Here is an 11,509-nt window from a genome sequence, read left to right on the forward strand (position 1 = left end):
CTCTCTCTCTGCCCCTCCCCACTCGCACTCTGTCTATCAAAAATAAACAAACATAAAAATAAAAAAATGAACGATGCAGCGTTCCCATCCTTGAGGTCCTCAGTGACCGACTGAGTGGCATTTGCTCCTGGCTTCAGCCAGGAGCTGATCTTCCCTGGTGATGCCTGAGACAGGTCGTTGCCCCAACTGGACACCTCGCCCCTGCCCACTGCCCACCTGGAAATGCCTGCGGCAGCTTCTGGATAGTCAGACCAGCAGTGCCGGCCAGGAGCCTTGTGGGGACGTTAACCACCCGTTCCCAGACCTAGCCTGGAGGTGAGGGCGGGTCACCCCCAGCCGAGGTCAGAGGAGGATGATGGGCATTTTACAACCTGGAATGAGGGGTCTTTGTGCTAGGAAGCCCCCAGGAGCCCTGGAGGTGGCTGTGCAGACATGCTGAGAAGCAGCCTCCCTCCTCAGGGTGAAGGAGCACCCCTTGGATGGGGGAACCACCAGGGACACTCAGCAGCGGCTATGGCAGGCTCGCTGGGGGCCAGTACACTCCAGTTGTTCCTGTCTGGTCTGCAAGCCGGGTGGACATCTGGGGACTGAGTCACCTCGAGATTCTTGGATCCAAGTGGGCAGGGGAGGTACCAGCAGGGACTCACCCAACTTCTGGCTGACGCAGCAGGCGGCCCTCTGGTGATGAACACACACCGTGTGAGCTGTAGCCCAGAGCCCGCTTGCCAGCCTCCTCCCTCTGGCACCTTGACCCCTTTGTGCAAGGCATATGCCAGCCGCGGCCGAGCCGGACAGCTGTGCTGGACCCTCTGGTCCTCCCAGACCTGCTCCTCGTCCTGTGTTCCCGCCCCAGCTGTCCCAGCACTGACCCTGGTCCCGGACCGGCTGTCCTCACTGGCCTGCAGTGCACCTTCCTTTCAGAGCAGCCGCTCCTACCTTCCTCTTCTCTGTGAAGCAACTTTCCTGTGTTCTCTGGACCCGCCTGTGCTTTGTCACACCTTGCACATTGTGAATTTCAATTTCTCTGCCATGTTCTTTTTTTTCTTTTTCTTTCTTTCTTTCTTTTTTTTTTTTTTTGTGAGAGCGTGTGGGAGACGGGTAGAGGGAGAGAGAGAGAGAGACAGAATCTCAAGCAGGATCTGAGCCCAGCCCATGACCCTGGGATGACGACCTGAGCTGAAATCAAGGTGGCTCAACTGACTGAGCCCCCCAAGTGCTCCATTCTCTGCCATTCTTAAATAAACCCATTTTGCTGGTGATTTTACTGGCTGTCTTTTTTCCAAGGTCAAGATCTGCAAGGCTCTATGGGGCCAGGATGGTGGGACAAGCAGGTGCCAGTGACCATGTGGGGAGCAAACCTGCCAGAGCACAATGGAGTGTCCCAGACGCCTGTCCTGACACAGTGCTCCCCCTCACGGGGGCGGAGGGGGGGGGAAGGGTTGAGGGAGGGCTGGGAGGGCAAGCCATCGGCGGGGAGAGGGGAGGGGACTCTGGAGACGGCCCCTACGTGCTGGCTTCAGCCCCCAGCCCCAAATGTCTGGGCGGCCACTTTGGTCTCCGCTTCTTCCCAGCCCGTGCAGGCACCACCCCCCCCCCAATCCCCCTGGGCACGTGACCGGCCAGACCAATCACAGCTCGGCTCCCGAGGATTAGCCCATTAGTAGATTAGTCCGGGGGAGGCCACCCCAACGCCAACCAGGTTGGAAGTTCCTGGCAGGAGCCCGTGGCCGGGGGCTGTCCCACCTGGTGCTTCCCTGCCCCTCAGCTGCCCTCCTCACCCCCACCTCAGCCCTCACCCTCACCCCTACCTCATCACACCCCTCCTCACCACTCCTGCTTCCCCTCTCCCTCGCCCGGGCCCGAACCCTCCTCCTCACCCCCACCTCACCAGGTACCTCCTCACCCCTCTCTTCACACCCCTCTTCACCACTCCTGCCTCCCCTCTCCTCACCCCTCCTCCTCACCCCCACCTCAGTGCACACCACCCCTCTCTTGGTGTCTCCTCCTCAACCCTCTTACCACCCTCCTCCACCCAGACCCCCCCACCCCCCTCACCCTGCATCATCCCTCCCTCTCACCCTGCCTCACCTCCATCTCACCACTCCTTTCCACCCCCTTCCTGCCTCATCACACTGCTCCAGGCACCTTCTCACCCCTCTGCACCCTGCCCCATCTGTGCCGCTTCCCTTCACACCACACCCCTGCCCACCCCACGCCCATCCAGTGTCCCTGGCCCTGTGCACCTGCCCTGGCTTTGGGGAGTGCAGCGTCTGCGGTGACGATGATGCCAGGCCATTGACTTCACTCCTCTTTCCAGGTTTGCAGGTATTTCACTTGGTTTCGTGTTTAAGGGCTACGGAGGATTGTTACAGGACTCTTTTTATTTAATGCAAATACAAGCAATCAATTGGTTTATGAATTTCCAAGTCTGTGCACTTAAAAAAAAGCAGCAGAAAAAGGGGTGGATGAGGTTAATTTGAATTTTCCTGGAAGTGATTGTTAATATTTAGAACGCATTTGAATTCGTGGATACCCAAGCATAAAGTTCAGCTTTGCACACGCACTGACTCTCCCAACAGCCGTGGGCAGACCCCGGCCGGGCACAGACAAGCGGGGAGTGACACCAACAGACCGGACACGTCCTTTAGGAACCCACCGCCTTAGGGACAGGAGAGGAGGCCAAGCAAAGAGAGTTACTTGCACAACGCCTGTCTCCCGAGACGGGAGCGGAACCCTGCTCGGGCGGGCGGTGCTCCCCCTGCCGCTCACGCGTCCCCCCACAGACCCAGCGAGCTGTGAGCCTCTCAGGGGAGGTGCGCTGAGTGTGGAACTGTGACCCGCAGTTGCGGTCAGAATTAAAATGCCAGTACTTGGTGGCTTGGGAGACATGTTCCTCCTTTAGGGCCGTTAGTATTGAGTATTTCCCCGGGGTCACAGCTCACCACAGCTCATCGCTGTCACCGCGCCGCCACGATGTGCCCCGCGCACATTCCTGTGCGCCGATGATAACAGATTTAAGGGAGGGCAGCCTTTTCGAAGGATGGTGGGCAAAACTTTGTGTGTTTGGCAATGGTGGAGACTTAAGGAAGCCACCAGTGTCCAGAGTCGTTTTTGGTTCCGGTTTGATCTTTCTGGGTTAGGGTTCTCCACAGCCGTGCCGGCGGGTGGAGCACACGCTCCGTGACCGAGAACCCACTCTCCTAAGCGGTCGTGACCGAGTCCCTGGGGCCAGTCAGCTAACACGTGTGCCTAACGGAGCAGGGATAGTGACGGGGGCCATTGGAAGACGACCCTTGGAAAGAGGTTTTCAATTTGTCATTGACAAAGCGAATCAAGCTTCCTAGTTAGCTACAACACGGCTGGAAAGCTCAGCTCCTACTAGCCTGCAAGCCCTTGCCCTCTGCGTCCTTGTGTGACCTTCGTCTCTGCCACAGGAACAGCTCTCTCCGTTTCACTCGTGTTCGAAGAACTCGTGGCAGGCAGTGGTAACCATGGCGACGAAGGCCATAAATTCCTGGAAATCACATTCGCCGTCTCCATCATTGTCCAGAGTTTCCATGACTTTGTCCACCACCTCCTGCTCCTTGATTTCCTAGGAGATAGAAGAGACATTGCCCATCTTGGTTTTAAATGAAGTTTAGAGCCATCAAACCATGATTAATCGTTGGCTCACCTTAATAATTTGTATCAGAAGCAACTTAAGATGTAAAATGCAAAATACCAGAACGCTTTTTCCTGTGACCAGGGGGCTCTTGGCTGGGCAGAAGTCTCTGGGGGTCCGGGCCTTCTCTTCCACCTTACTTTGAGTCTGCTGGGCCCCAGGCTACTTGAAAAGACTCAATGGAACAACCAGGTTCGAAAAACTGCAGCTTGTGCTCCACTATACTTAAAACACACGTTCTAAATAAGCCCGAGCGTGTTGTAAGCAAACATCTTGGAAGAAAAAATGAACTTTTGGTTCCGCCCAAGGTTTTCACTGTTTCTGCGTGTGGAAGTCCTTATTTGTTAACTCCTTGTGTTCTTTTTGCCATTTGAGTTGCTTTCTGGCATCATGGGACTTTTCCGAGGACTCTGCTGCCCAACCCTGAAACCCAGTAAGTGGTGTGAGAGGAGCCAACGCTGTGCAGGGCTACACACGTGGTGGGAACGGCGGGGCACGAAGAGCAAAGAGCATAAGTGCGCTGGTTCAGAATGGCCGGGCCCCGGAGCAAGACAGCCCGCCCGGAAGCAGTCGCGTGTAGCTGGCTGGATATAAAAACGTGAAGGACTGATTCCAGTGGGGTTGGATGGGACCTGGAAACATCTGCCTCAGACAGAGGGGAGCAGTACACTCTTTCAATCCCATTATAGATTTGCCTCCAGCCTGGAATTACCCTGACAAAACTAGGCCAACAAATGTTCATGACATCTTGATGTGCTTGCCATGAACTATGTATCTTTTATAAATTGTGGTTCCCACATGCTAAGTTTTTCCTGTTATAAAATTAATAATTATTGGTAAGTACTTTCACTGTATGTTTGGTACTTGACCAACACTATCTCATTTCATCCTTAGAACAATCCTTGTTACAGAAGAAACTGGGACTTTTGATTGTTAGAAGGTGGAACTGGTGGGAGAACTGAACGTGCAGGTGGCCAACTGCCACTTGAACTTGCATGCCTGAGAAAACGAGTCTTGGAATCGGCCCCAGAGATGCCCCCTACCCCTAAGCGCACAGGCGCCTCCTCTGATCTGGCAATTCACAGCGATGAATCTGTGCCATTCACAGCGATGGAGAGTTGGGTCGGGGCGTGGACAGGAGAACCCGCCAGCCTTGCTGCTGGACCCTGGGGCTCATCATGCACTGAGAGGCTCAGCTGGCTCCGGAGGGGGGCTCTTTGTCACCGTGCAGCCGGGCCGTGTCCTGGTGCTCTGGCCTCTTCCCCGGAATTAGCTCTTGGTCAGACCTTAGTGCCCTGGTTCACTGTTTGGCCATTTCCTGTGTGTGTGATTGGTCACTTCGGTGAACTTGGTTCTGGACACTAAAGGAAGGTCAGGTGCCAGGTGGATTGCAGTTCAGTGCCTCGAGGGTATGAGACTGGTATGCAGTGGAGACAATGGGTGACTGACCCTCAGGCAGTGGAGATTGTGGGCGGGGGAAGTGAGTCCAGGATAGGTATGTGGACCTACTTCCACCACCGGTTTATCCGGACGACTCACGCAGCTTCCTAAATTAGGGTCTTTTACTCCATGGATCCCCCTGAAAAGCCCTATAGCCTCCAGAGGGCACAGGGCCCTTCTCATGCCCTCAGTCAAGTAGGCTGTGGCCATTCATTGACGTGCCAGGTTGGGTGCCCCAGACGCGGAGGCCGTGTCCTCGGGCTTGTGTCTCTCCCAGTGGCAAACATAGTGCTTGCTCAGTCATGTTTGCTGAGTGGATGGCATCCGCTGGCAGATGCTAAACCTGTAGCTAAAGCAAAAACAGTCCTTTCCTCAAATCAAGAGCCTATCTTTAACATCTTTCTTGTATGTTAATTGTGGCCCATGATAAGTCATGAGTATATTTTTCATCCCATTCTGTCATTATTGCTGTAAATCCTTAGTTTTTTCATAGAAGAGTCAGCATTATTTGGAACCTGTGCTATTGCCTTTGAAATAGCAGTTTTTCCTTGCTGTTCCTACTATACACAAAACAGATGAAAATGAAAACAGCGGGGTCATCTAAGCTAGCCTCTCTAGTGAGGGTTCAGTTGCACAAACAAGTTTTCAGAAGCATCCTAGGAGTCCTGAAATGTAACTGGAATCACTTTCAGGGAAGCTCAAAAGAGGAAGTGTCCAGGTGGTTTTCTAAGTGGAGAAGAAACTGGCAAACTGTCGATTTTAAAAAGCAAGACTCACCTCTAAAAAATGGGAAAGCTCATTGTTGATGAGCTCCTTGAGTTCAGATTTCTTCAGCTTGTGCTTGTCGCCCTCCCTTCCGGAATATTGATGGAAAACATCAATGAGGGCCACCATGGCCTTCTCCAGCTCAGACATCCTAGGGGTCCACAAAGGAAAGATTCCTTCTCATGCTTTTTGCCTTATTTGCACACAGAACAGTTAATGCGTTCGCTCTACGGACCTCAACCCAGAGGAGGGGCTGGACTGGCCTTGGCTCATCTCCCCTGCAGGCTGAGAGCAGTTGTCCCATCTGCCTCTCAGAGCCACTCCTGCCCTCCCCTCCCTTCTCTGTCCCCGTGGCCTCTGGCTTCTGGTTGGGTTTGGCCAATTGAGAAACTTCAGCAAAAAGACTGTAGCGCAGGAGTGAGGGAGCCTGGGCGTCGATTCCTGCTTCCTTCCCAGTAGGCCACCCTCTGCCCTTGCAGGGCTCCAAGATGAAGTGACACAGTACAGGGGAGCAGAGCACTGACTGCAAGCTGTTAGAATTATCTAGAAGGAAGTAAGGTGGCCAGGGGCAAAATGAAGCTACAAAAATCAAATAGTATTGCTGTATTCTACCAATAAACAATTAGAAAACATGGTAGAAAAAATCCTATTCATAAATTCATAAAGCAACACACACATATTAATTGAGAATAAGTTGAGCAAGAAAAGTGCAGTTTCTTGCAAATGATTCTAAAGATCATAAAAATGCAGGGACTTTCCTTTCTAATAATATATAAATTTAACTCACTTTAAATAAAAATCTTTAAGAGATTTATTTATTTATTTTTTTGATGGGTGAGGAACATGACCAAAAAGCTGCAAAACTGAACTGGAAAAATGAACATGGCAGAATTGCCACAAACATTTTTGAAAAAGATCAATGAAAGATCCACAAAGACCAACCAGAATCAAAAATATATTATAAAGCCATAGAGAGTGAGGCTGGCTCTGAGGCAGGGATGCACAAATGGGGCAGGAGGCTGAGCATTCCCTGCCCCCGCAGTGCTGGGAGCTGCTGTTTCTCTGCAGGTATCAGAGTATGAAACTTCCTACTTCACTCACATGTACCTCAGACCGTGGCCTGCAAGCAGGAAATATCTGTTTAATCCTGGGAATGAGGTACATTTTACAGAGGACGATTTGTCGATTGTTTCAAAAACTGAGACACTCAGCCAGAGAAATTTACCAACCTATGGCCTTGAGTTCCGACCAGGACAAAATCTTTGCTCTACGACAGTTCAAAATAGATCTGAGACTCGGGCCTACAGCTCTGGGGGTACTTAGGGGGGCGGGGGGCAGGTCTGATGAGTAACCCCTCCCCCCAGGTCCCAGAGGGAGAAGCCTCCACATCTGTCTGCCGGGTGGATTATATTCAATTTCTAGATCATTATTTGAAATTATCTGTGACTTTTAAATTCAGATTTCTGTTGATTAAAATGTCCCCCATCAAAAAACAAACAAAATAGATCTGAGAACTACATCTAATTGTGGAAAAATCATTCCCGTGTTGGACATGTCACTTATATCTAGAAAATAAACTGGAAGAAATTTTTAAAATTTTATTTATTTCTGATTTCTCAGAGAGAAAGGATTGAGGATTTTTGTCTTGACCTCATCTTTGCTAAAGTCACCCTATTAATAATCAGTATCCTTTTTTTGCCCTACAGTCCCTAAAAGTCAGCTCTATCACACATAGATAGAACAATTCAGATGGATTAAAATCTTTTAACATTTCATTCTTTCTTATCCTTTACATTCAGGTTTTCAATTATTGATTTTGTTTTTTTGGAAACAAAACAAGAAACCCAAGAAACTTTTGCATCATTCTGATACTTCACAAAGTCTGTGATACGTCAGGGAAGGAGAGCTTAAATTATTTTTTTGTCAAGTATGTATGACTAGTGGGATTTTTTTTTTAAGTTTATTTATTTATTTTGAGAGAGAGAGAATGCAAGCAAGGGAGGCGCAAAGAGAGAGGGAGAAAGAGAGAATCCCAAGCAGGCTCTGCGCCGTTGTCTTGGAGCCCAGTGCGGGGCTTGAACTCATGAACCATTAGATCACGACCTGAGCTGAGCTGAACGCTCAACCAACTGAGCCACCCAGGCACCCCTAGTGGGATTTTTTTGAAGGAAAGGCATAAAACATATTGCATATGTTTGAAAACTCCATATAATGTAATTTTCTTCATAACCACACTACAATTTTTTTTCCTTTTAAATTCTTCCTTTTGCTAAGAAACAATGGATGGTTTAAAGCTTATCTTTTAAGAGAAATGGAAATCAAATATCCATATTTCCTTTCCACTTAGTTCCTGAATGTTATTCTTGCATTAATTTGCCTCTTATTCCTGCATTAGTCTTTTTATGTGGAAAGCAAGAGGCGTCTGGGCTTTAACTCCTTTTGGAAGGACACAACACACAGGATGTGGTGAGGGGCTCCCCCCGCCCCCCAGGGAAGCGGCCTACCTCCCTGAGAAATTCTAAGACTGAAGAAATTAAACCCACCAAAACTCTTTGACCGAGATTGTAATTTACTTGTAAAGACCTCCCAATTGTCATGTAATTTCTGGGTGGTGTCCAGGGGGACCCTGGCATTTCCTTGTTGAGGGAAAACTGAGAAGCGGTTGCAAACCCAGGACTCAAGCAACAGGAAAGGAAAGCATTTGTTTCTGAGTAGGGCTGACCTCACTCTGCTTGCCAGTCATGCTCAGCAGAAACCCTGCTCTTCAGAGTTAGGGAAGAAGCAACGTTTGTTAGTACCTCTGCGGAAATGTCAGCAGCCACCTCGAGCCACTGTCCTTGAGGGTTCTCTGATTTGCGGTGTAAAACTCAGGCAGAGTGAACCTCTAGCTGCCTAGAGTTGACGCATTCATGTCCACAAAGCAGTAATAAGGGAAGGAAAACTAAGATAAAAACAGAGACTTATGGCAAACCATAAGAGGCTCTTAAATACAGAGAACAAACTGAGGGTTGATGACGGTGGGGGTGGCGGAGGGTGGGGGGGGTTAAGTGGGGGATGGGGGTTAAGGAGGGCACTTTTAGGGATGAGCACTGGGCGTCATATGTCAGAGATGAATCTCTGGGTTCTGCTCCTGAAACCAAGACCACACTGGATGTTAACTAACTTGCATTCAAATTTAAAAAGAAAAAAAGCTCCCCACGTATGAAATGCTGCCAATCATCCGAAAAGGGCTTTCCAACCTACACCTGGTTCCCACCCCACCCCACCCTCTCGGTTCCCTCAGGTTCTCCCTGAGTGTCCTCACGTCAGTGGCTCCTGGTGGCCGCTCCTGTCACCTCCTGGCTGTGGCGTCCAGAGTGGCAGGAGTGTTGTGGGGCGCCTCTTATTCCTCCTGGGCGGTGGGGCGCGGCGCTGCAGGCCCGGGCAGCCAATGGGGGCGGTGGGTGGGGGTGGGGGCAGCTGGCGGCCAGGCCCGCACACAGGGCCGCTTTGACCGGCGGCCACCCGGGGACTCGCTGGGGAGCCAGGACTGCGCTTGGGCCAAGGAAGAAAATGGCCCGTGGGGCAGGAAGTAGAGAGTCAGCTTTTTGTGCTATTTTTTAATTTATACATGAATACTGATGTTCCTCTAAAGGCAAGGTTGGGGGTGGGGCGAGGAGAGAGACCGAGTAATTGATTCAAACAAAGCAAATGTGCAGCCAAGACCGTGGCGCTTCCAAGGACAGGCTGAACACAAGGACGAAGGGCCCGCGGGCTGCTTTCCAGCGGAGAGGCCCCTGCGCCGTCTGCTGCCTCCCAGCCTTCCCCCTGCTCGCCCCCACTCGCCCCGGCCACCCCAAGGCGCCTGGACAGCAACCCCCCCTTCCCCCCCCCCCCCCCCCCCCCGCTGAGAATGGCTGCTCCAGAAACACATGGCAAAGCAGATCCCTGATATTTGAGGATAACAGCCTCATTTAATGTGATGGAGGACACTCGCCAGGTGCACCCCAAGGCCTCCTCCCTCACCCTGGGGCGACCTCACAGACTGTCAGCCTCTGTTTTGCAGAGAGGTGCTGCTGGTGCTCCCCTCTCTGGGGCCTCACAGCAGCCACAGGAAAGCAGATCCAGACCCCCTGCCGTCCTCAGCTGTACCCTTCCTGAGTTGTTTCCAAGTGGAAACCCCAAAGGCAGCCGCTCCTTTAACCAAATTACATAGAAAGCCGTGGCCTCAAACTCCTCAAAGGACATCTGAGTCAGAATCAGGGCCCTTCTGCTGACTCAGGCTCACAGCCGCCACGTTCGAAGGATCAGGACGCAAGATGTCCGTGGTCACAGCTGTTGTGTTGTCATCTGTTTTGCCAGGAAATTCTTGACTATTCGACACCTGGAAGTATGTCCTGGAAACAGCACTGAGCTGCGAGCCTTGGGGCTTGAGCTGTCCCGTCCTAGACCCCCAGCCTGCACCCACACCTGCATGAGGTAGGATCTGAGTGGTGTGGTTTGATCCTATGTCCTCGGCTGCCCCACAGGTTGATGCCTGGTGAAGGGTCACATGCATGTGTGTTCTGTAAAGCAGGGGCACTGGGTGGTATGTGCCAGGCACTAGGCTGGGGTTCACCCTGTGTGCACCCTTCAGTGTACACAGAACAGCTTCAGCCCACTCCTGCAGAGAAAAAAGGAGTTTGGAATCTATTCATTCAACTACTGGACGCCTGAGCAAGGGGCCTGCCCTCTGGATACACACGGCACAGCCTCCTGAGACAGCCAAGTGGGACTTGTGCCTACTGTGTTTCAGGCTCTGTGGGAGCAGAGTTGGGGGAGAGGGGTGCCAGGGCTCACAGGCTGGGAGAGGTTCCACCCTCTGGATGAGAGGGGCTTTCAAGTGCTATGGGGCCCCCGTGGTGGCACCCTGTACCCACCCACAGGACCTCACAGACACAAGACTTCACAAGAACAGGGGAGGGTGCATGTGACCTCACCAGCTGTCAGCACCACCTCTTGACAGAGGAGATACTTAGGGCAAATTAAAACCATCCTGGGAGAGGGATGCTCATGGCCCTCATCCACAAGGTTGTCTGGGGCCCACGGTTCCTCCTTGGCCTTCACACTTCCAGATGACCCTGGCCCCCTCTCCCAATTCCCCGACTTGGGGTCTCATCTCATTGGACTGGACCCCCGGTCTAGTCACATGTGACCTGCACATCCAGTCCCCCTACCCCTGCATTCCACAGGAGAGCCCTGCACTAAAGCAATGAGAATTATGCTCTTGAGTAGAACACGTAGGAAGCTCTTCATAGCCTACGGATGACCATGTGAGATGGTGCCTTTGGGACAGGCTTCCTGAATCTCAGTGGGGTGATGGCAGAGGGGCATACCAGTAGTCAGGATGCTTTGGTCCATGGAGATCTTTGGCAGTGGTTGTCTGATTACAGTGTCCCTGGGAATGAGACAGATGCACAGCCTACTCAAGCAGTCCTTAACCCACACGACAGGAAAAACTCCAGGTCTGGTAATCAAAATCTGACTTGAATCACCAGTGTGGAGAATCGCAGCCTGTCTCCCAAGTTTCCAGACTTAAGTTGGGTTGGACCCCGAGTCTCTTGATTGAAGGTGAGGCCAGGTTCCCTTGAGACAAGGCCCTGTACTTACTGCCAGTACACATTA

At 51.7% G+C, this 11,509-nt stretch overlaps 1 protein-coding gene and 1 long non-coding RNA gene across 2 annotated transcripts; one reads left to right on the forward strand and one right to left on the reverse strand.

Moving 5' to 3' along the window:
• Positions 1–1,984: 1,984 nt before the first annotated feature.
• On the forward strand, positions 1,985–4,460 carry LOC124526815 (uncharacterized). Its single transcript, XR_006965745.1, has 2 exons — positions 1,985–2,325; positions 3,435–4,460. It is a non-coding gene; the product is annotated as an uncharacterized LOC124526815 (long non-coding RNA).
• Positions 3,452–6,016, reverse strand: S100B (S100 calcium binding protein B). The gene is made up of 2 exons (XM_047099984.1): positions 5,879–6,016; positions 3,452–3,592 (listed from the first exon to the last, which is right to left on the reverse strand). Exons 1-2 carry the CDS (start codon positions 6,014–6,016, stop codon positions 3,452–3,454), a joined length of 279 nt encoding a protein of 92 aa, XP_046955940.1.
• Positions 6,017–11,509: the final 5,493 nt, after the last annotated feature.

The sequence above is a fragment of the Lynx rufus genome, unplaced genomic scaffold, assembly GCF_022079265.1.
Source record: "Lynx rufus isolate CCGP_SWC_20201006 ecotype Redwood Valley unplaced genomic scaffold, mLynRuf1.p SCAF_5, whole genome shotgun sequence".
Taxonomy (NCBI): Eukaryota; Metazoa; Chordata; class Mammalia; order Carnivora; family Felidae; genus Lynx; species Lynx rufus.